The 24,254-nt window shown below is 37.0% G+C and overlaps 1 protein-coding gene and 1 long non-coding RNA gene across 2 annotated transcripts; both read right to left on the bottom strand.

Moving 5' to 3' along the window:
- Positions 1–471: 471 nt before the first annotated feature.
- Positions 472–907, bottom strand: LOC122075686. The gene is made up of 2 exons (XR_006139324.1): positions 643–907; positions 472–540 (listed from the first exon to the last, which is right to left on the bottom strand). It is a non-coding gene; the product is annotated as an uncharacterized LOC122075686 (long non-coding RNA).
- A 19,035-nt stretch (positions 908–19,942) lies between these two features.
- On the bottom strand, positions 19,943–22,639 carry LOC122076252 (disease resistance protein RPP13-like). The gene has a single exon (XM_042641580.1). The coding sequence runs from the start codon at positions 22,637–22,639 to the stop codon at positions 19,943–19,945; it is 2,697 nt and encodes an 898-aa protein (XP_042497514.1).
- Between the last annotated feature and the right edge of the window lie 1,615 nt (positions 22,640–24,254).

The raw sequence follows: 24,254 nt of genomic DNA on the forward strand, positions 1-24,254 counted from the left end.
GCCAAACCATGTTAAAATTCTTGTGTTCGTCCATGATTGTTTGTTTGATTTCTTGCTCGCGTTTGCTTATTTGTCTTAGCAGATACTCAGTGGCAATGCTTCTTAAGAGATCCCTTTGTTTAATATAAACAATAAATTGAATCATCACACAAACAATATATATAAATATATATATATATATATATATATATTTCTTCATATGCATATAGGTCGAACGCATCTTCTCCCTCGAAGGCCAACTCTCTGAATTGTCTCACCCCCACTTTCACTACTGGGTCATTGGGGTATATTGCTTCTTCGCCCATCAGATAGGCAATCATCTCCCGGAGTTGTTTGCATAATGAGTCCACTTCTGGCTTCGCTAGAAAAAGATAATTAGTTTGATCCATTTGGAGGGAGCCTAGTTTCTATACAATAGGAAGGATCATACTCGCAGCAGCCATCTTTTTTTTTTTTTTTTCTTTCTTTTTCTACTTGGATAACATCAATAGCTTACTCTTCTTTTAATCTCTTTCTCACTGTATCGCTCCTTTACACAATCTGTTGTGTAATGCAAATAGCATAGTTAGTATTATAAGCATATAAAACTTATTTTTCAGAATTTAAAAAATAAAATAAAAATAAAAAATCATACTACCATACCATCTCCAACTTGGAAATCCTCGTCCAAAAACGAAAGGGAAGAGGGGCTGCAAGAAATTTTCAGCCGGGTGACGTTGATTCTGGCTGGGATTACTCTCTTTTCTCCAAAATCCTCTACCTCTCTCCGCGTGGTCTCTCTCAGCACCAATGGAGAGTTCCTCTCATTGCTTTATCTCTCTATCCCCCTCGGATTCTATATTAGCTAGGAAAGTCGGATCTTCTCAATCTTCTTTCTCCGTATTTCCTTCCCAAGATTATCTCCTTCCATGTATGTATTTTACTTCCTAAAAACCTTCCCTTTCCTCCCTTATTGTCTCACACACACCCAGACCCACGCACGATTCTTAATTCTCTCTTTATTTCCACTATTCCTCCTCCTGCCCTTTTTTTCTTCCTTAAGGCTTTGTTTGATAGCCAAGAGAAAGAAAAGAAAAGAAAAGAGAAAGAATAAAATGAAATGAAATGGTGAGAAAATACAAAGAGTAAAATGTATGTTTGGTTACTATTTGGTTACTATTAGAAGAGAAAAAAAGAAAAGAAAAGTTTTCATATTTTCTCATATTTTCTTATCTTTTTGGCAAGGATTTTTTTTTTTTTTTTTTTTAGCAAAAGAAAACTTCACAATTCCTAAAGAGAATTTTGAAATTCAAAAATTGAATCTTCTCTTGGGCGAAGACATACCAAGTGCAAAGAGAATTTCTTAACCCAACAAAAGTACAAGTTTAGTACCTTTTTCTTTTCTTTTCTTCTCTTAGCTACCAAACACAGCTTAAATCTCTCCAAATTCCTCCAGCCACGCTCCCGTTCTGACCAATGGGGTCTTGACAAGTCATTATCATGAAGCACCCTTAAAAAAAAAAATAATAATAATAATAAAATAAAAAATAAAAAAAACTTCGACAATGCGATGTTTTATCTTGACAATACATTTTTTATCTACCATGAGACAACCTTCCATTTGTGAGCACCTCTGGTCTTTGGGGTGTCACTATGTTCTCAGACTGATACCACCAGCTTGCATGAAATACATCTGATCTGTGATTATGTTTTATAGAATGATGGATCATATACATTCTCCTCGGTTTTGTGTCATATATTTTATGAAAGCCACACACTTATTGTTGGGCTTGTATTTGCTTAATCTAGGTTGTTTTTGGTCCATTACATGTACAAGGGTAAAATTGTAATTGCATGTGGATTAGGGTTTTTAGAGTGTATATAGATTCTCTGGGAAAACCCTAAGTATAAGCAAAGGAGATTACATAGTGCGGTGGAGAGTGGCGTACAATGTTTTTCTGGTTAGTGAAAAATTCCTTGCTTCTTTAGGATATGAACCCCAAGGGGTTAGCATAGTTGGCTTGGAGGGGACACGGCACTCCGCCTCAGGAAGCAAGGTCCCGTGATCAAACCTTCACTGCTACACCTAACTTCTTGGGGCCACCGCATGAGAGTTTCCATCTCAGATTGACCCGGTTCTGTGTAAGTGGTATCACAATGACCCCAGGGATTAGTTAGGTCAAAGATTCAAACACCCTCAGTATAAAAAAATTAAAAAAAAAAAAATGCATTATTGCCAAACTACATTAAATTCCTTTCGTTCGTATATGATTGTTTGTTTGGTTTCTTGCTCACGTTTGCATATTCTTCCCAACATATATTTAATACCTATGCTTCTTGACAAGATACATTTTGTTAACCTAAACAATAAATTGAATCAGCACATAAAACAACAATTCAGTAAAAATGAATATCAATTTATTTTCACAGTATTTTGGATGGTTTTAAACTGGTCTAGGTTCACCAGGAATCAGGGTTGGTTATCAGATAAAAAGCTTCATCTACCTCTCTCATTACCTGTTCTAACATCCCGGCAAACCCCTATGAATTCTAATAAAAACTAAAGAAGCATCAACCAAGTGGGATGGCAGTTGAAATTGGTGGAAGGAGGTAAAAGGCAGGAAAGTCTATGATGCCTTAATTCATGTCATTCATTGTTTCTCCCAAGAAGTGTTTTCCATTTTTTTTCCAAAATCCATGTCATTCTATTTTGATTAACCTCATCTTATGTTAAAATCATAAGGGGCCTGTTAGATTGGAGTGAGCAGTTTTTTTTAGATTGGCTCTTCCCTTGTATTATATATTTGTACTAAATAGTTCTGCTACTTGATGTGCTGGAAGGGTATGAGATTTTGTGAATAAGGGTGTCTTACAGTTTCCTACTTAGATTTCATGCTATTGAAATGGCCAAGTGGTAAAATATAGTTTTGAAATATCCAAGATTATCTAAGAAGGTTCATATCAATAGATGGAAAGATAAATAATTGAATTTGAGTTTGAACTTTGATAAGTGAATAATTCGATTGTTGCAATTACCACATCATCTTTGATGTTATAAAAATGAACATGCAGTCTATAGATTTTCTAATGAATTTTTCTTTCCCATTAAAATTTCAACAAAAATGATTTTTTTGTATTTATTTTACGGGAGAGGGTTTCATAGAACAATAGTGAAGTTTTGGAACTAATAGGAGGGTAGGGTGACGAATTGTCCAATAGGGATGAACATTTAATGAGGACAGTAGTTGTGGGACCCATGGATGTTACATGAGTGGGTGTGCGCAAGAATCTTAATAGTAGCATCGTGTGCTTCCTTTTTCTTTATTTTATCAATGTCAATCCATCTCCTAAAGTTGACAAAGAGAGCTGAGTTGATTTGCTCAAGCTTCAAAATTGAAACCATATGTATAAAGTTTATTCAATTCACCTTGTTCTATTTTGCCTCCTTTTTCATCTTCGGTCCTTACTTTCTAGTTTCTAGTGAGGGATTTTCTGTAAATGACTCATGAGTCATGACCACAATGAGGACCGTCTTTCTTAACTATCCAAAAGGATTAAAACAGCAAGTTAGGGCTCCCCCTCTGATTGCAACTTGCAAGTAAAAATAAGGGAAGTGAAATTGATTTAAATAAAGGGGAAAAAATAAAATCATAATTTGTATAAGCCTACTTAGAACCCTTAACATGTTTATAACTGTTAAAAAATCTTTATTTTAAGCTCAAATTCAACAGATTTGTTTGCAATGTAAAATAAAAAGTAATAATTAAATTTAGAATGATTTAAAAGAAGCTTCACAATAATGTTACGTCTGATTACAAAAATTTCTATTTTAATTTTTTTTTAATTTCACTTTTCTTTTGTTTATTTCCAATGGAACCGTAAGAGTTTTCTTTTTTCACCCTCCACCTTTCTTTTCGTACTATCTATGTTTTAACACTCCTATACATATTTCCCATTTTCATATTATCTATGGTTAATTCAAATATACTTTATTTATCCAAAAAAAAAAATTTATTTTGTGATTGTTAAAATTAAAAACAAAAAATAGTAGATGACTGTTTTAAACAGCTTTCTTTTTCAAGGGCGAAATAATTCTACTCAGCTTAGCAGAGAATACCAAAGGAGGTTAAGGAGCTTAATACTGATTGGCCATACAACCCACTCAAAACTGTATTGGTTGAACTTTATCTTATGGATCAGATTAAAGTTTGGTCAAAAATGTTTCATTTGAGACGAATATCAATTTGATTTTCTTGAACCGTGTTGATAGATTGAACCAAGTAGGGGTGTAAGTTTGGTTCTAATGGTCCAGATTTGTCCTAGTCCAATTTGAGTTTAAATCAAGCATGGGTTAAGATTCCTTGCTCTTGTTTTAACCAGTATAATTTTGGGCTATTATCCTATCTTTTTATCCAGAGTAATGAAATTTGGGTCATTATTGATTCTTATAATCAAGTGTTTTAAACATTTATTATTGTGTTGCACTTCATAATTTTGATTGTGTATTTATCATTTGATCTATTGGTGAGTGGATGTGTGTGTGTGTGTGTTTGTGTTATTTATTTTTTTTTTTTAATGCATATGACAAAAATAGGGAAAATCAGGATTAACTTGATCCTGGAAAAAATCAAGCCTAATTAGGGCCAATCCCAGCCCAATCAGGATCAATTAAGACCTTTAAGGTCTGACATGAGCCCAACAGGGATGGTTGGTTTGGGCTTGAGTTGAGTTTTGGGAACCTAGGGTTGGACTGGGGTTTTAAGAAACCTAGCCCAACCCGAACTCCTCTCCTGCATCCTTTCTTGGCGGAGGCTGCCTATGATTTTGACACGTGGCCAACGCCACGTGTATGGTGGATAATACAAGATTAGAGGAAACGGTCTAAATTTTGATTTTGAAAACTTGACCAAGCCAGGTTGACCAAAACTGTAGAAAAACCCTAAATCCTTCGCCTCTTCTTCTCCCTCTTTCGCTCTTCTGGTCGTCCGGTCGTACGAAAGCAAGGCCTTTCCTTCTGTCTTCTCTTCTGCTCGAAAGCAAATCAAATCTATTAATACCAACCCATCGGCCACTGTGTTCTTAAGATACACGAAATGAAATGAGTTATTCCACCCAAATCAATCCATCGGCCCAAACAGACAGCTTCAATCCCATCTTCCCCATCTTCATCCACTCCAAAAATAATCTTTTACAGCTCCTCAACACCTGCAAAAGAGCTTCTTATATGAACAGCCTAATCTGTGAGAAGCACTAAAACAATCATCTCTCCCGCTCGGTCAACTATACTTACTGACTATACACAGCGTTTAAGCCTATCAAAGTCATCTTCTTCTTCTAAAATTCAAAGAACAAACGCGGTTAGGAGCTATGACACAGTTGCTTGGGACTTCATTTTCCAAGTGTTGAGAAAGTTTGGGTTCTCAGAGAAATGGATTTCTTGGGTGTTCCAGTTGTTGGTCTCTGCGAAGATTTCCATTCTTCTCAATGGGGGCCCGATAGGGTATTTCGGAGTGGAAAGGGGTCTGAGACAAGGGTATCCTATCTCACCAATGTTATTTATATTGGTTGAAGAGGTCCTATGCAGGGGCTTAAACAAGTTAGTGGAAGAGAAGAAATTGAAGCCAATACAGGGTCCTAGAGGAGTGATCACTCCAGCTCATAGCCTATTTGCGGATGACATTTTCATTTTTGCCAATGCGTCAATCAGGTATGTGAGAAATCTTAAAAATTTCCTTTCTAGGTATCAGGAATTCTCTGGTCAGTGCATCAACTTGGAGAAGAGTAAACTTTTCATGGGTTCGGTCTCTCCCCAAAGAAAAAGGGCTATTGCCGATGAGCTGGGGATTCCTCTCTGTACTCTTCCTACAAGGTATTTGGGGTTGGAAATATTCAGAGGTAGAGTGAAAAGAGATGCAGTAATGCCTATTATAGACAGAGTGAAAGATCGGCTGGCAGGGTAGAAGGGTAAAATGTTTTCCTTGGCTAGAGTGGAATTGGTGAGATCAGTAATTACGAGTATGCCTAGTCATATTTTTATGTTGTATTGGTGGCCATCGTGTCTAATTTCAACTCTGGAAAGGTGGATGCTCAATTTTGTTTGGTCGGGAGAGATTGACACTAGTAAAAAAAATTATCGTTATTTGGGACCAATGCTGCAAACCCAAGGAGGAAGGGGGTTTAGGTCTGAGAAGATTGAGGGACGTTGATAAAGATATGCTCTGTAAGACTACAAGGAGAATTAAGCATGAGAATTCTCTAGCTAGTAGATTCTTAAGAGCTAGAATTCTTAATAAGCATGGTCAGCCTAAAAAAAGATACAGAAAGTCTTCCATATGGCCTAGCACTAGGAAGATTCGTAATTTTATCTCCTCAAAATAAAGATGGGTGGTAGGTGATGGCCGTTCCATAAACTTTTGGAATGATATTTGGGTGGGCTCTGCTGCACTGGAAGAGGGGATGGATGGCGTAAATTGTTCGCTTTTTTATGGGAAAGTGGATAGGTTCATTGTAAATCATAAATGGAGGATCCTTGTGGTGAATTATATTTTCATGAAAAATATTTTTGATGTTGTCTTGCAGATTAAAATCCCAACTTATATTTGCAAGGATCGGTGTGTCTGGAGTCTTTCTTATGATGGTAACTTTAATATGAGAATGGCGTGAGAGGATATTGGAGAAAAGAAGCCGATAACCCCCTGGGCATCGCTAATTTGGTGTAAAAAGCAGCATCCTAGGGTCTCGTTTCTGGCATGGAGGGTGATACATGGAAAGATTCCTACTGACGACTTGGTGAAGAAGAAGGCAGTGTCTCTTGCTTCAAGATGTGCCCTATGCATGGCGGAAGAAGAAACAATCCAACATGTATTTTTGACATGCTCATTTTCCAGGGAAATATGGAGTTCACTATGTGCTTGCTTTAACGTCACTTGGTGCCCTCAAGGCTCTTTGTTGGAGCTCGCCCAGTGGTGGAAAAGAAAGATTAAAAATGGAAGCTGTAAGGAGGCTTGGTGCATGAGCTTTGGCATCGTTCTAGATCATCTCTGGAGGGAAAGAAATTCCAGAATTTATGAGGGTGTTGCGTGGATGGCCAAATACTTATCTCTCATGGTGATGGAAGATATTAAAAGGAATGAGCCTAGGATGAAGGGAGAGGTAAACACTTGGGCAGATCTGATGTATTGCAGACGTCTAGGTCTATCTATTCAGCTTGCTAATCACAAAGGTAGCCTGGAGGTTTGTTGGTGCAAACCCCCTGTTAATTGGGTAAAATTAAACTTTGATGGGAGTTCTCTGGGAAATCCTGGTGGCGCTGGAGCGGGAGGAATTTTTCGAAACCATCTTGGTACTATAATGGGGTCATATAAAAAATTCATGGGTGTGACAGGAGTATTTGAATTGGAAATTGAGGGGCAGATAGCGGGGCTGATGTGAGCAATGGCTATGGACATCCAGTTCGTATGGGTGGAATCAGACTCGAGTGCGGTGGTTACTCTAATTCAGCAATGGAAGATCCCGTGGTTTGCTCTACAAAGATGGATGTATCTTCAACTGTACCTCAAAAGTGTAACTTGGAAAATCACTCATATATGTAGAGAAGGAAATGCGGTGGCTGAATTCTTGGCTAGAGATGCGGCAAAGAGTGGAGTCTTGGCTAATAATGTGATGTTCCCAAACAACATTGGGGATGTTCTTTTTAGAGACGCTAAGGGAACACCGAGTTTTAGATTTTTTAATGCCTTTCCTTCCATCCTGCTGATGGGAAGTTAGGGAAGGGGTGTGTTTTGTGTTTCCTTGATGCTGTTTGGATGGTTTTTATCCTTCTACTTTGATTTAATGAAATAAATTTAGCAGAAAAAAAATGTGCTTTAAAACTTGCATTCAGTCGTCAATGACATTTTCAACATTAAGGTGGAGTGGAACATTGATGGAACCCTTAGTGGCCCTCCTCTGACTGTCCCATTTCAACAGAGTGGATGGTAGAAGGCCCCATTATCCTTCCCAATTCCTTTGTTGGAAACAACTTTGGCATTCTAATACCATTTCCTTACAAAACAAAATACACACATACATATACCATAGACAATTCATGCATAACAGGAAAATCATGGCAGGATCCACTTTCTCTAAATACAACTACCTGTACACAAAATCTTCTCCATTCTCTGCTTCGTATGTCATCCCTTTCTGTGGACTTAACCATCTGTCACACTTTCTACCCTCTACCTCTGTTCTTTCCTTTCCCTCGTTTCCTTTCTTTTCTTTCCCCCTTTTTTTTTCTTGTAGAAAGAGTTGTTCGCACACCTCCTTAAAAAATTTGCACATGTAACCCTTAGTGGTCCTCCCCTGACCCTGACTATCCCATTTCAGCAGAGTGGACAGTAGAAGGCCCCATTTTCCTTCCCAATTCCTTTGTTGGAAACAACTTTGGCATGCTAATACCATTTCCTTACAAAAAAAATACACACATACATGTACCATAGACAATTCATGCATGACAGGAAAATCATGGCATGATCCACTTTCTCTAAATACAACTACCTGTACACAAAATCTTCTCCATTCTCCACTTCGTACGTCGTCCCTTTCTATGGACTTAACCATCTATCATTCTTCCTCCCCTCTACCTTTATTCTTTCCTTTCCCTCCTTTCCTTTCTTTCCTTTCCCTTTTTTTTTTTTTTCTTGTAGAAAGAGTGTTTCGCACCCCTAATTTTTCTAATATTAAATAATGTATAATATATATATATTTTATATATATATATATATATAATGTATATATATATTAATTGAAACAACCATCTTGTGTATATCGATGCATCAAAGAGTATATATCATGCATCTTTTTATAGGATCGAATACTGTTTTTTCCTTGTGGCGAACTTTGATGGTGCTGAAAATTGACATGGGACATTATTAAGATCTATATGTATAAACATTGTCATTTTTTTTCTCTTTTTTGGTAAGAGTATAAACATCGTCAGTACCATAAGGGCTATCATATGGCTGAATCATGGTCATTGACACAGTTTAACGTCCAAAAAAAATAAAATAAAATAATTTCGTTACACAATACTCAACTCTACTATTACCATTAGCGCAAAGTTTTCCCCACTAAAGGTGAAGAGAAAAAAAATTTTCATTGAATAATGAATTTCATCGTTAATTCTCAACACCCATTTTCTGCTTTTTTGATAGGTAAGGCCTCAAGGATAATTGAATTCATTACCTCTTAATTGCAAGGTAGAGGTATTGGTCTTTAGACCTACCCCTTGTCTTATCCTTAGAAGAAAAAAAAAGCCACCCCCTTGGGCAGGTAATTCTTGCCCTTTATTGATGAAGGTATGAAATATCATTTCTTAGTCAAATCAAGGGGTTAGATCTCATGGCAGAATAGATCCTATCTTTACAATGGATGAAAGAAAACTAGATCCATTATTATTTCGGAGAAAGTTCTTCTCCATGGCACTAGAACTTTGATCACTCCATCCTAGGGTTCATAAACCCCCCCATAGGCTTTTAGTCATCCCTTTCTGTTGCTTTCACCAGCTGTCTCTCTTCCTCCCCTCTACCTCTCTTCTTTCCTCTTTTTCTTTTTTTTTTTTTTTCTTTTTATTAATGTCGAAAGAGTTGTTCGCACACCTCCTTAAAAAATTTGCACATGCAATTTTTATTAATATATATTAATTGACACAACCATCTTGTGTATATCGATGCACCATAGAGTCACGCATTCTTTTGTAGGCATGAATACTGTTTGTCCATGTGGCAAACTTTGATGGTGTTGAAAATTGACATGGGACATTATTAAGATATATATATATATATATAAAACATTGTAAATTTTTTTTTTTTGTAAGACTATAAACATCGTCAGTCCTATAAGAGCTGTCGTATGGCTGATTCATGGTCATTGACACAGTTTAACGTCCAACAACCAAAAAAAAAAAAAAACTAATGTCGTTACGCATTATCAACGTCTACTATTTTCATTAGTGCAAATTTTTCATTAGTGCAAAGTTTCCCCCCCCCCCAGTAGGTGAAGAGAGAATTTTTTTCATTGAATAATGAATTTCTTCGTTAATTCTTAACACCCCTTTTCTCCTTTTTAGATAGGTAAGGCCTCAAGGAGAGTTGAATTCAATATCTCTTAATTGCAATGTAGAGGCATTGGTCTTTAGACCTACCCCTTGTCTTACCCTAAAAAAAAAAAAAAAAGGCTACCCCCTTGGGCAGTTAATTACTGCCTTTTATCGATGAAGGTATGAAATATCATTTCTTAGTCAAATAAAGGGGTTAGATCTCATGGCAGAATATGTCCTATCTCTACAATGGATGAAAGAAAACTAGATCCATTATTATTTTGGACAAATTTTTTCTCCATCGGACTGGAACGTTCACCACTCCATCCTAGGGTTCACAAACCCCATAGGGTTTTAGTCATCACTTTCGGTGGGTTTCACCATCTGTCTCTCTTCCTCCCCTCTACCACTTTTCTTTCCTTTCGTTTCTTTCCCTTTTTTTTTCTTCTTGAAAGAATTGTTCGCACACCTTCTTAAAAAATTTGCACATGCAATTTTTAATAATAAAAAATAATATCTATATAGATATATATATATATATATATTGTGTATATCGATGCACGATAGAGTCTCACACATCCTTTGCTTCAAGATGTGCCCTATGCATGGCGGAAGAAGAAACAATCCAACATGGTCTTTTTTTTTTTTTTTTTTAAGAGTATAAACATCATCAGTCCCATAAGAGCTATCGTATGGCTGAATCATGGTCATTGACACAGTTTAAGTCCAAAAAAAAAAAAACTAATGTTGTTACGCATTACTCAACTCTACTATTATCATTAGCGCAAAGTTTTCCCCACTGAAGGTGAAGAGAAATTTTTTTTTTCATTAAATAAGGAATTTTATCGTTAATTCTTAACATCCCTTTCCTCCTTTTTTGATAGGTAAGGCCTCAAGGAGAGTTAAATTCATTACCTCTTAATTGCAAGGTAGAGGTATTGGTCTTTAGACCTACCCCTTGTCTTACCCTAAAAAAAAAAAAATAAAGAAATAAATAAATAAATAGGCTACCCCTTATGCGGTAAGTTCTTGCCCTTTATTGATGAAGGTATTAAATATCATTTCTTAGTCAAATCAAGGGGTTAGATCTCGTGGCACAATAGGTCCTATTGTTACAATGGATGAAAAAAAACTCGATTTGTTGTTATTTTGGAGAAAGTTTTTCACCACTCCATCCTAGGGTTCACTAACTCCCGTAGGGTTTTAGTCATCCCTTTCTGTGGGTTTCACCATCTGTCTCTCTTCGTCCCCTTGACCTCTCTTCTTTTCCGTCCCTCCTTTCCTTTCTTTTCTTTCCTTTTTTTTTTTCTTTCTTGTTGAAAGAGTTGTTCGCATACCTGCTTAAAAAAATTTGCCAATGCAATTTTTACTAAAATATATATATATTAATTGAAACAACCATTTTGTGTATATCGATGCACCAGAGAGTCCCACGCATCCTTTTGTAGGCACGAATACTGTTTTGCCATGTAGCGAACTCTAATGGTGGTTAAAATCGACATGGGACATTATTAAGATCTATATGTATAAACATTGTATATTTCTTTATTTTTTTCTGGATATTAAACAGTGTCAATGATGATGGCACTTATGGGCCTGACAATGTTTATACACTTAACGGAAAAAATTAAAAAAAAAAAATCGTTACTCACTACTCAACTCTACTATTATCATTAGTGTAAATTTTTCCCCACTGAAGGTGAAGAGGGGATTTTTTTTCATTGAATAATGAATTTCATCTTTAATTCTTAACACCCCTTTTCTCCTTTTTTGATTGGTAAGGCCTCAAGGAGAGTTGAATTCATTTCCTCCTAATTGCAAGGTAGAGGTATTGGTCTTCAGGCCTACCCCTTTTCTTACCCTAAAAAAAAAAGGCTACCCCATTGGGCGGTTAATTCTTGCCCTTTATTGATGAATGTATGAAATATCATTTCTTAGTCAAATTAAAGGGTTAGATCTCATGGCTGAATAGGTCCTATCTTTACAAAAGATGAAAGAAAACTAGATCCATTTTTATTTTGGAGAAAGTTTTTCTTTATCGGACTGGAACATTCACTACTCCATCCTAGGGTTCACAAATCCCCATAGGGTTTTAGTCATCCCTTTCTGTGGGTTTTACCATCTATCTCTCTTTCTCTCCTCTATCTCTCTTCTTTCCTTTCCCACCTTTCCTTTCTTTTCTTTCCCTTTTTTTTTTCTTGTTGTAAGAGTTGTTCACACACCTCCTTAAAAAATTTGCACATGCACTTTTTATTAATAGAGGTGATAGCTTCGGCTTGTGGAGCCGGCACCCAAGGGAGGAGGTCGTGGGATCTAACCCTGTTGTATGCATTGTGTGAGTGTGTGTGTGTGTGTGTGTGTGTGTGTGTTTTTTTTCTTATTTATTCTGTACCCACTCATGGGTTGCCCAGATGGTTAGGACGAACTGGTCATTGTGTGGATTAGGCGCACGGTCTCAGGTTCTAATCCTCATCTTATGCATCTGCGATTTAACTGGAGATCATAGTGGTGGGTTGTTGTGCTAGTCTCCCCGAGGATTAGTTGAGGTGGCGTAAGCTGGCCTGGACACCTTGGTTAAAAAATTAAAAAAAAATATATATATATATATATATATATATTAATTGAAACAACCATTTTGTGTATATCAATGCACCATAGAGTCTCAGGCATCCTATTGTACGCACGAATACTGTTTTTCCATGTGGCGAACTCTAATGGTGCTTAAAATCGACATGGGACATTATTAAGACCTATATGTGTAAACATTGTATATTATTTATTTATTTTTTGTTAAGTGTATCAACATCATTAGTCCCATAAGAGCTATCGTATGGCTGAACCATGGTCATTGACACTGTTTAACGTCCCAAAAAAAAAAAAAAAACTAATGTCATTACGCATTATTCAACTCTACTATTATCATTAGCGCAAAGTTTTCCCCACTGAAGGTGAAGAGAGGATTTTTTTTTCATTGAATAATGAATTTCTTCGTTAATTCTTAACACCCCTTTTCTACTTTTTTGATAGGTAAGGCCTCAAGGAGAGTTGAATTCATTAACTCTTAATTGCAAGGTAGAGGTATGAAATATCATTTCTTATATTTCTTAATAAAATCAAAGGGTTAGAGCTCGTGGCAGAATAGGTCCAATCTTTACAAGTGATTAAAGAAAACTAGATCCATTATTTTTTTGGAGAAATTTTTTCTCCATCGGACTGGAATGTGCACCACTCCATCCTAGGGTTCACAAAACCCCATTGGGTTTTAGTCATCCCATTCTGTGGGTTTCACCATCTGTCTCTCTTCCTCCCCTCTACCTCTCTTCTTTTATTTTATTTTATTTTTTTTAATGTTGAAAGAGTTAAATTCATTACCTCTTAACTGCAAGGTAAAGGTATTTGTCTTTACACCTACCCCTCGTCTTACCACCCCCCCCCCCCCAAAAAAAAAGGCTACCCCTTGGGTGGTTAATTCTTGCCCTTCATTGATGAGGTTATGAAATATCATTTCTTAGTCAAATCAAGGGATTAGATCTCATGGCAGAACAGATCCCATCTTTACAATGGATGAAAGAAAACTAGATCCATTTTTATTTTGGGGAAAGTTTTTCTCCATCGGACTGGAACGTTCACCACTCCATCCTAGAGTTCATAAACCCCCAGAGGCTTTTAGTCATCCCATTCTATGGGTTTCACCATTTGTCTCTCTTTCTCCCCTCTACCTCTGTTCTTTCCTTTCCCTCCTTTCCTTTCTTTTCTTTCCCTTTTTTTTTCTTGTCGTTAGAGTTGTTTGCACACCTCCTTAAAAAAATTGCACATGCAATTTTTGCTAATATAAATAAATAAATATACACCATCTTGTCTATATCGAAGCACCATAGAGTCTCACACATCCTTTTGTAGGCACGAATACTGTTTTCCATGTCGTGAACTCTGAGGGTGGTTAAAATTGACATGGGACATCATTAACATCTATATGTATAAACATTGTCAATTTTTCTTTTTCGTTTTTTAATGCTAAGATTATAAACATCTGCAGTCCCATCAGAGCTATCATATGGCTGAACCATGGTCATTGACACAGTTTAACGTCCAACAAAGAAAATAAATTAATGTCGTTACGCATTACTCAACTCTATCATTAACATTAGCGCAAAGTTTTCCCCACTGAAGGTGAAGAGAGATTTTTTTTTTCATTGAATAATGAATTTCATCGTTAATTCTTAACACTCCTTTTCTCCTTTTTTTGATAGGTAAGGCCTCAAGGAGAGTTGAATTCATTACCTTTTAATTGCAATGTAGAGGTATTGATCTTTAGACCTAAAAAAAAAAGAGGCTACCCCTTCGGCTGTTAATTCTTGCCCTTTATTGATTAAGGTATGAAATATCATTTCTTAGTCAAATCAAGGGGTTAGATCTCATGGAAGAATAAGTCCTATCTTACAATGGATGAAAGAAAACTAAATCCATAATTATTTTGGAGAAAGTTTTTCTCCATCGGACTGGAACGTTCACCACTCCATCCTAGGGTTCACAAATCCCCCATTGGGTTTCAATCATCCCTTTCTGTGGGTTTCACCATTATCTCTCTTCCTCCCCTCTACCTGTCTTCTTTTCCTTTTTTTTTTTTTTTTTTTTTTTTTTTGAAAGAGTTGTTCACTCACCACCTTAAAAAATTTTCACATGCAATTTTTACTATATATTATTGAAACAAACATCTCGTGTATATCAATGCACCATAGAGTCTCACGCATCCTTTTGTAGGCACGAATGCTGTTTTCCCATGTGGCGAACTCTGATGGTGTTGAAAATTGACATGGGACATTATTAAGATCTATATGTATAAACATTGTTAATTTTTTATAAACATAGTCAGTCCCATGAGAGCTGTCGTATGGTTGAATCATGGTCATTGACACAGTTTAACATCCAACAACCCAAAAAAAAAAAAACTAATGTCGTTACGCATTACTCAACTCTACTATTATCATTAGCGCTAAGTTTTGCCCATTGAAGGTGAAGAGAGGATTTTTTTTCATTGAATAATGAATTTCATCGTTAATTCTTAACACCTATTTTCTCCCTTTTCGATAGGTAAGGCCTCAAGGAGAGTTGAATTCATTACCCCTTAATTGCAAGGTGGAGGTAGGGGTGTCAACGGTCCGGGTTGGTGCGGTTTCGGTCCGGTTCCACCGGTTTCGGTGTGAGTTTGGAAGTGACCGAAACCGACCCATTAAGGATTTATCGGTTTCGGTCCGGTGTCGACTTCGGTGCGGTTTGGGTTCGGGTTGGTACCGGTTTAGATTTATTAGGTTCATTTCGGTTTGGATCGGTTTTTTAAACCGGTATGGAGCCATTAGGAAACAACCAAATGATGAATTGTTGAACTTCGGTTCCTTAAATCGATTTGTAACCGGGTTGGTTTTGGTTTTTGGTCTAGTTTGGATTCGATTTTCCATACAAATGTATACAAAACTATTCAAATTTTGATTTTTTTAATGAATTTTGGAGTGTTTCGGTTTCTTACCGGTTTGGTTTTGGTTTCGGTCCGGGTTTTGAGCCGGTTTCGGTTTGGTTTTGGGTTCATCCGGTTTTCGGTGCGGTTCGGTTTGGTTTTGGGGTTACAATACTCGAAACCGAACCGAACCGAACCAATAAGGCTTCGGTTCGGTTCGGTCCGGGTTGTTATCGGTTTGGTCCGGCCGGTTTTACCGGTTCGGTTTAGGAATTGACACCCCTAGGTGGAGGTAATGGTCTTTAGACCTACCCCCTGTCTTACCCTAATAAAAAGAAATAAAGGCTACCCCCTTGGGCAGTTAATTCCTGCCTTTTATTGATTAATGTATGAAATATCATTTCTTAATCAAATCAAACGGTTAGATCTCGTGGCAGAATAGGTCCTATCTTTACAATGGATGAAAGAAAACTAGATCTAACCACTCCATCCTAGGGTTTTAGTATGTTCCCAAAATTATTCTCCAGATACCCCAATGTGCATATGAACCTTCCATATTGAATGGATTCCCATTCACCATGGCTGAAGGAAAACTTAGTCTTTATTTTTTTCATAAAAAGAAAATATACTATTATTATTATTATTAAAAGGACAAGCTTTTTGTCTGGGAATGTGGACTACGCCAATGTCCTCGAATCTATCTATATCCTCTCAATCAGGGGGCATAAATGTCATTTCATATAGGGGAGAAAAGAGATTGGCAATTGGGAATATTAGTGTAAGCCACACCCCTAGATATAAAACATTTTTTTTCAATTGTTATTATTACTATTAGAAGAAAAGGGTCTCTTAATTGCTAGGGTAGGGTACACTAGCACTTGTGTGTCTACCCCTCTCCTCACATGGAATGGCCTTGCTATCCTTTTCAATATGATTTTTTTTTGTTGCATCTCATCGGTTATTCACTATGTCGCTTGCACAAAACCGAATTATATAAATGGATATTTGAAAATCCAAGTTTAATTCGCAAATGCATTCATTTAGAGGTATTCTTATCCATCTAAAGGTATCCAAATTCGAATCCAGATAAGCCTCCATACCGTGGGATGTTATATGGTTTCCTATTGGGTTTAGGCTAATTGTTAATTAATTTAGAGTTAGTTCATTTTTTGTTATGTCTTCTATTTTCCTATTTATGTTATATTAAATAATGTGGGTAGTCCAGTCCCAACCATACAGTCGTGAGTCTCAAGTTGCAGTCTATCATCAAACAAGGCTAGTCTAACGGTCTGGCCATGTTGGGAATCTCATGAGTATGGGACATACAAGGTGGGAGACATCTCATTCTACCTAAAAGGCAAAGAATAAAGCGCGGGACGCCTAGTCTATCATATTCCAAAGCAAGGCTCACGAGTATGGGATCCATTTTTGCCAATTCCAATTGCGATCCTGGCTGGATCAGAATCAGCTAGAATCGACTAAAACACTGCAAAATTGAACAAGAAGAAAACAAAAACACATAATATGAATTTTTGAAGTTCCTTATTCAATAAACTTAGGAATCTTACTATAAAAAACGTAAAGCTGCATTTGGCGACATTTCATGTCAAAAACGAAAATTTCATTTTATGTGTCAAAATGCTTCTTTTGTTTTTTTGGAACGAAACTAGAACGACAAAACTGTCTTTTGTCATTCCGTCAATTCTCATTTCTATCGTTTTTCTTTACACTTTTTGTTCCAAAAAAACGAAACACAACATAAATTCACTAAACGATTTATTCCGGAACGAGAAAACTCCAAAAATGTTTTTCTGAAACGTTACCAAATGTAGCCTAAGTTTTTTATTATTTTATTTTACTGATTAAAAGAAGGAAAAAAATGGCAAAAAAATAATATCAACCTGAAAGAACTCAACCCTATGAGCTGACTTATAAGATAAGGGGGCCCAATACCACATCAACCACATCAATTTCTTTTAAAAGTCGATGCGGGATCAACACCCATATGCTAATATGGGACCGTAACACCTGTCTTAACATCCTATCTCTGTGCTATCAGCCCTTCCATTAAAGATTTTGTCAGAAAAAACCCGCAATGTCGAAGCAAACATTCTGCTACAAACCCCTGGAGTACAATTTAAATCTTATCAATCCTAAATTAGAAAAGAAAGAAGTTAAAGACTCTCTAGCCGTGGCTCCTACAAAGCAACAAGCCATACTCCCCAGCAAACCCCCCCCCCTCCCCCTCCCCCCCTCCCCCTCCCCTTCACAATTTGCTGATTTGATTCAAATCAGCAACAAGAAGCACCTTCCTAATTTCTCTTCAAACATAAAATTCCTTCTACATCTCTTACAAGTTCCACTCCGACAAACAAATCACCAAATTAAAAATGAACCATGACAAAAGACCCTAATCAACTCCAAACAAAATATACTAGTCAACCACAGTATATGAGAAATTAAACACAAACAAGATCAAAATGCAAGTATGATGATCAAAACTCCTAGGTGTTTCCTACATATCAGGAGCATTCAAACCAACATATCAGCAATACATGAGACTATTGTCATATATGAGTAGATAATGATGGGAGTAGCTATTCAAAATCACAAGCTTTGCTGATTTCAACCAGCATGTTACCACAATAACATTGGACCAAGTTTCTTTTCGCCCACGGTGAAGGGATCCCCTGTCACAACCCAAACCTGTAAGGGCCAAGATCAATGATTTCAATCCTTAAGCCAATACCTCACAAATTATTTTTCCCGTAATACATCGAGACCATAAACATTCCTTACAATCACCCTCAATGCATTCATATCCTAAACTCAGCAGAATACTTTGATAAATAAAAAATTTAACAATAAAACCTGTCTGGTGGGTACTCCAAACATTAAAATTAAATGTACTCAATACAACTGTTCCAAAAGCATAGCAACAATTCAAACTAAACATCCTGCAGAAAATAAAAGAATTCTAACAATTAAGAAACTTCAATACAACTGTTCCAAAAGCATAGCATCAATTCAAATTAAACATCCTGCAGAACATAAAAGAACTCTGGCAAGAAACTTCAACACAACTGTTCCAAAAGCATAGCATCAATTAAAATTAAACATCCTGCAGAAAATAAAAGAACTCTAGCAAGAAACTTCAAGGCAACCGTCTGCCTGTGCCTGTCCTTCACCAGTCTTCCAATAGTGCCAAATAGTCTCTTCTACAGATCTGAAAGAATAGGGTGTGAGCTATATAGCCTAGCAAGTAGAAACAATGCACCTCCACATATACATAGACATACATAAAAATCCATACAAATACATAAATCATCACCCCGGTTAACTTTCCATAATTCATTGAATAAACATACACTTTCCTAGGAACAGATGAAAACATTTGCTCATTCATAAAACCATCAAAATCTTGATTGAAAACATTGGGGCAAGCTGTCGACTGTGCAAACATATGGGTGAGACAGGTGTTATATGCTCACCTATACAACTAGGTGATCGTACAAGCAGCAGATCCAATCCCCCCCCCCCTCCACATTCGGCATGGTCATCACTAGAAAAGAAAAAAATCCAAAAACCCACCAATACAAGGTTTCGTTACTTGATCTTTCTGCTCATTTTTCTTTTTAGAATTTCCTTAAATGTACCTTATGATGCTGTAAGGGAGGCCTATCTTATGGCAAAGGGTGCCCCCTCTCTGTCTCTTGTTTGGTGGCTTCATCCACCACTTATTCCTGTACATATTCTTTTTTCAGATACTATATACTCTCAAAACTAGGATTTGGAACTATTTAATATCGGAATGGTAGATCTGACTTAATTTTTCTTTAATATATAAGTACCCTTAATTTATATCAAGTATAACTTACATTAAATAAGTAAAAGGGGTAAATATAAATATAAAAGTATATATATATAATCCTAACAGTTCCAGTTATAGTTGAATTTTTTATTGATCTTTTGGTTCTGGACACATTGACAAACCTGTTGTAGAATTGTCTCGTCTCATTTAAGGCTATGTTTGGTTCCATTCTCATTTATTGATTCTGTTGATTCTTGCCCCACGAAAAACTGAAAGCAGTAGTTTGTCCCTAGTAAACCCAAAAAAAAAGAGTACTCCATCCTCCTAGAACTACCAACACAAATAACAATATCAAATAAAATTTGAAAGATTACTAATACTACTACTTATGACACTCCAAGTAGCAAACATAAAGCCGCTATTACTTCCATCATAGTAACCCACCAAGAGTTTTTTTTTCTTTGGATAAACTAAACACTTGCATATCATGAGGATAGTTTTTAGTAAAGCTGTAACAAAAAACAATACATAACATCATAAAGAGTTGTTAAAATTAGTCACACCCACTAAGAAAGAAAGAGAATCAAAACTCACTGATTCTAGATGTGACGTTGGCTGAAATTTAATGGTCTTGAGGGATTTGCTGCCCAGTAGCTTGAAACCACTCATTTTCCTTTGTAGGAAGGCGTTCGGCTATCTGTGGTGGGATTTCTACTTCCCTTGTGGTGATAGAAGGTATATGTTTTATCTTCTCAAAATCAACTCCACCTTCTCGAACCCTCTCAAGGAACTCCATAGGCATAGTTAAAGAGAGTTTTTGCAATGTCCTGATATGCCTTAGCCCACCAGGAATCCATTTCAATCCAAACAAGCGATTCATGTCCAATACCCTCAGATTAGGCATTGATCCCTCTTCCACTATCCAATAGATCAGATAATCAAAACAAATTAGAGTCAAAAACTCCAATTTAGGAAACCCACCAATCGAGCATTTCATGACCACCCCATCGTATGGGTGCCAATCTAACCTCAACTCCTTCAGCTCAGGCAGCTTCTCAATTGTGCTCATCATGTCTTCCATCATATGGTTGCAAGACAATCTCAATCTAGTAAGACACGATGGGAACATGTCCAGTTGAGGTAGAATCGTTATAACTCCAATGATGGAGATATCATAGAGACGCTGATGATCCTTAAACGAAGGGAGAGTAATTTCTTGACACTGTTTCTGTTCCTCCAAGTACAGCACCTTTAGTTTCTTCAACTTGACCAAGGCATGATACAATGCCTCTCTATAATTCCACATCATTCCTTTTACTCCCGATAAACCAAGTTCCTCAATATTGGTCAATTTTTGCAGCTCATCCTCCATCCAGCTCCCAGTGTGAAACCATAGGGTCCGTAGATCCCGTAGTTGGGTGATGCGCCTATCACTCCTAGGGAGGAAATCATCAGGCATTGAGCTAAGGTCATCACCAGAATACAATTGATACCTTACCTTTCTGTTAAGGCATAGAAGATGCCTTAACTTGACCAACTTCAAGATTTCGATCGGTACCGACACAACAAGGGTTTTATACACATTAAGAGTTTCCAGTCTATAAAATTCGCCAACCCAAGGAGGGAGAAGGGTCAAGCCAGTTCGGCTGAGATTCAAGTACTTCAGAAATATTAACTTTTCCATCTCTTTTGGTAAAGTTTCAATACCTGCAGCTCTCTCAAGATCAAGAACATTGAGTAATTTGAACATCCCAAAATGTGACAGCTTAGACATCTCCGTGAAACAGAGTATTGATCGGGTAGTATATGAACCCATCTTATTTTCACTGCAATCAGCATCATCATGAAAGGCTACACGGCGAGAAAATTCTAACGAGTCCTGAGGAATTGGGACGTTCCGAAATTTACCTTGCTTGTCAAGTGATATTGCCAATCTCAAGAGGTCATGAACCTTAAAGGATTCAGGTTCTCCATATGATTTCCATCTTGCAACTTGGATGAGGTGCCTCTGCCTCAGCTCTTCAAGGTACTCCCAGCCGGTATCTTCCATTGTTGAACCCACTCCTGGTTCCAAAAAACCCTCAGAAACCCATAACCGGATGATTCTGTCCCTCTGGATGATACTGTCCTCCGGGAAAAGTCCGAAATAAAAAAAACATTGCTTCAACCGACGAGGTAGCTTGGTCAAGCTAAGACATAATACCTTCATGAAATTAGACGTGCACAGCTGGTCAAGCGCAAGCTGTAACACCATATTCCATTCTTCGTAAGTTCGTCCTGTTCGACATAAAACACCTGCCATCACCAGAATGGCTAGTGGTATGCCATCACACCGGTCAACAATGTTCTTGGCAACACTCTTAAACCTCGCATCGAGAATTGCTTCTGCATCTCCGTCCGGAAAGACCGCCTTGAACAAGAGTTCCAAACTCTCCTCGCCATTCAATCGTCCCAGATGGTGTGGAGGACCAATAAAGTTGGCACTCGCTACATTATCATTACGAGAAGTCAACAAGACCCTGCATATCTTACCTTTGCTTGGAGCCGGTAAGATGGCTCTAAGGTAAGCCCAATCTTCTTCCTCCCCTATGTCATCTATAACAATCAGATAGTTCCTTCCTTTTAGAGATGTAGAAAGCCTTTCTTTCAAATCTTCAACCTCCATTTCCCGTAACTTCCCTTTTTCCTCTATCTCAGGTGAGTCAACTTGTTTGATGATGCTCAACAAGACGTCTTTCTGTTTATAACCTCCGGATAAATGCACCCAGGCTCTACTGTCAAAATGCTGTAACAAATCAAATATTCCATATAATTTTTTGGCAAGAGTGGTTTTACCCAATCCGCCTATACCTGTGATTGAAACTACCCCGAATGGCCTGGTGTCAACCTTTTTCATCAGTTCCTTAGTAACCGTATCTGCTTCGGTTTCAAGCCCTACGACATCCACGATAGGTTCAACCACTTTAGCAGCAACTGGTTGAATCCTCTGTACAGGCTGAATATTATACTCCTTCCTATTGCCATAATGCTTCTTGAACTCATCGTTAATAGTTCCGATTCGCTTTGTTAGGATGCTAATGTTGGCCAAAAAAGGGACGAAGTTGAGGATCTTTCCAAATATATTCTTCCGTTGCATCATAGTTACTTCGTATGTAAAAAGGTCGATGGTGTCCTCTGCTTCAAAGGCTAACTCTCTAAATTGCTTCACCCACTGTTCCGCTACTGGGTCTTCGTGGTCTCTTTCTGCATCTCCATCTACCTCCCGCAGATAAGTAAACATCAACCCAAGCTCCTTTTTCATTGACTGCAGTTGTGGCATCGCTTCGAAGAGATAATGTGATGTAGAACGTAAGATGAAGTGGACCCGATATCGTTCAAGTTGGACGCAAACTGAATAATGAAAAAGAACGTCTGCAATCTTTATTCCATCCTTTTTGCCATGGTAAATCCTCATACAGCTTATTTAATAAATTCTCGGGTCTGAATAGGAAACATCTTATATAAGGACAGAATATAAAAATAAGACTCTTAAAGAAACTAATAGAATATTAAAATGGTAACACAGTCATACGTTATCTTTAATTCCTTATTTTCCAAATAGAAGGCCAATGTTAAAATAGTAACCCAATCATACATATCCCCACATGATTGATTGAGAGATTAGTGATCCTATGCGCTGCACCTCTATTGACTGGTCCACATCATAATGAGCTTGATCCACCACCAGAAGAGAGAGATAGAGAGAAAGGGTCACCACAGGCACTGAGGAACATATTTTTCCCAGAACTCTGGCGTAATGATAGAATTATTTCTGGAGTGGTTGGGGGGTAAAGTATCAAATTAATGTTATTTAAAAAAAAAAATTATTGCAAGGTATTGGCCATCTCCAAAATCGATTCGATATCAGATCTTGCCCGTACCGATTAAGAATACCCTTGATTTTTTAAATAAAATATATATTTCATGACATCTTTACCTTTCTTAAATAAAATATATATTTCTGGACATCTTCACCAATGGTCTGTACCATTCCACCGATGCAGTATTGATCATTGATCAGATTAAGATTCTAAGGACATGCAAAACATGTATTTTTTTTTTTTATCCAAACGTTTAATTTTCGAATTCGTTTTTTAACATATAAAATGTTAGGAACAAAAAAATACTCATTTTTCAAGGGATGCCGAATTAAACACATAATTTACCCATATTTTCCTGGATTATTCGTTTAACAGTATTTTTATTTTAAATAATTAAATAAATAATTTTAAAATTCAAAATCTCTTCTCAATTGCAAATCCAAACCTAGAGAGGGATGTAAGCATACACCTTATATGCTTCTTTACCCTAATATTTATTTCAATCAATCATAAAGAGGGCCTTTTAAGTTTTTTTTTTTCTCTTTTTTTATTTTTTCTTTTTTCTTAAAATCTTAAGTACTTATATGTTTTATGGTATATATAATATGGGAAAAGGACATGAAAGCCAATGGGATACAATGGTATCAGGAAAGCTAGTGAATGTAGACCATTGGATTAGATAGATTACATCAATACCGTTGGGTATTTGTTGTCTTATATAACCTACCCAGCCCCAACGTTATTCTTCTCTCACTATTTCGGGCAATTTTCCATCCCTTACAGCCGTTGCCGCTGACGTTGCCATTGACGCTGTCACTGTCGTTGCCGGCCCCAAGTCCAAAAAGAAAAAAGCTCGGACAACTAGGCCTTCTTGAAAAAACAGATGAAAAAGAGGGTTTTGTGTCAAAAGAAGCTGGAGGGAGAGAGAGAGAGAGAGAGAGAGAGAGAGAGGAACAACAAAAACCAGAATATAAAAAAATAGAGCTTGACTGCGTGGGAAGAACGAAGGAGGATCAAAGCCAAATTTCATCTATTGCCGATCTTGGTTGCTATTGCTCTTAAATTATTAAAAAA

The sequence above is a fragment of the Macadamia integrifolia genome, chromosome 4 (genome assembly GCF_013358625.1).
Source record: "Macadamia integrifolia cultivar HAES 741 chromosome 4, SCU_Mint_v3, whole genome shotgun sequence".
NCBI lineage: Eukaryota > Viridiplantae > Streptophyta > Magnoliopsida > Proteales > Proteaceae > Macadamia > Macadamia integrifolia.

Coding starts and splice junctions, on each gene's coding strand:
- LOC122076252 (XM_042641580.1), bottom strand. CDS start 22,639: ATGCCACAACTGCAGTCAATGAAAAAGGAGCTTGGGTTGATGTTTACT.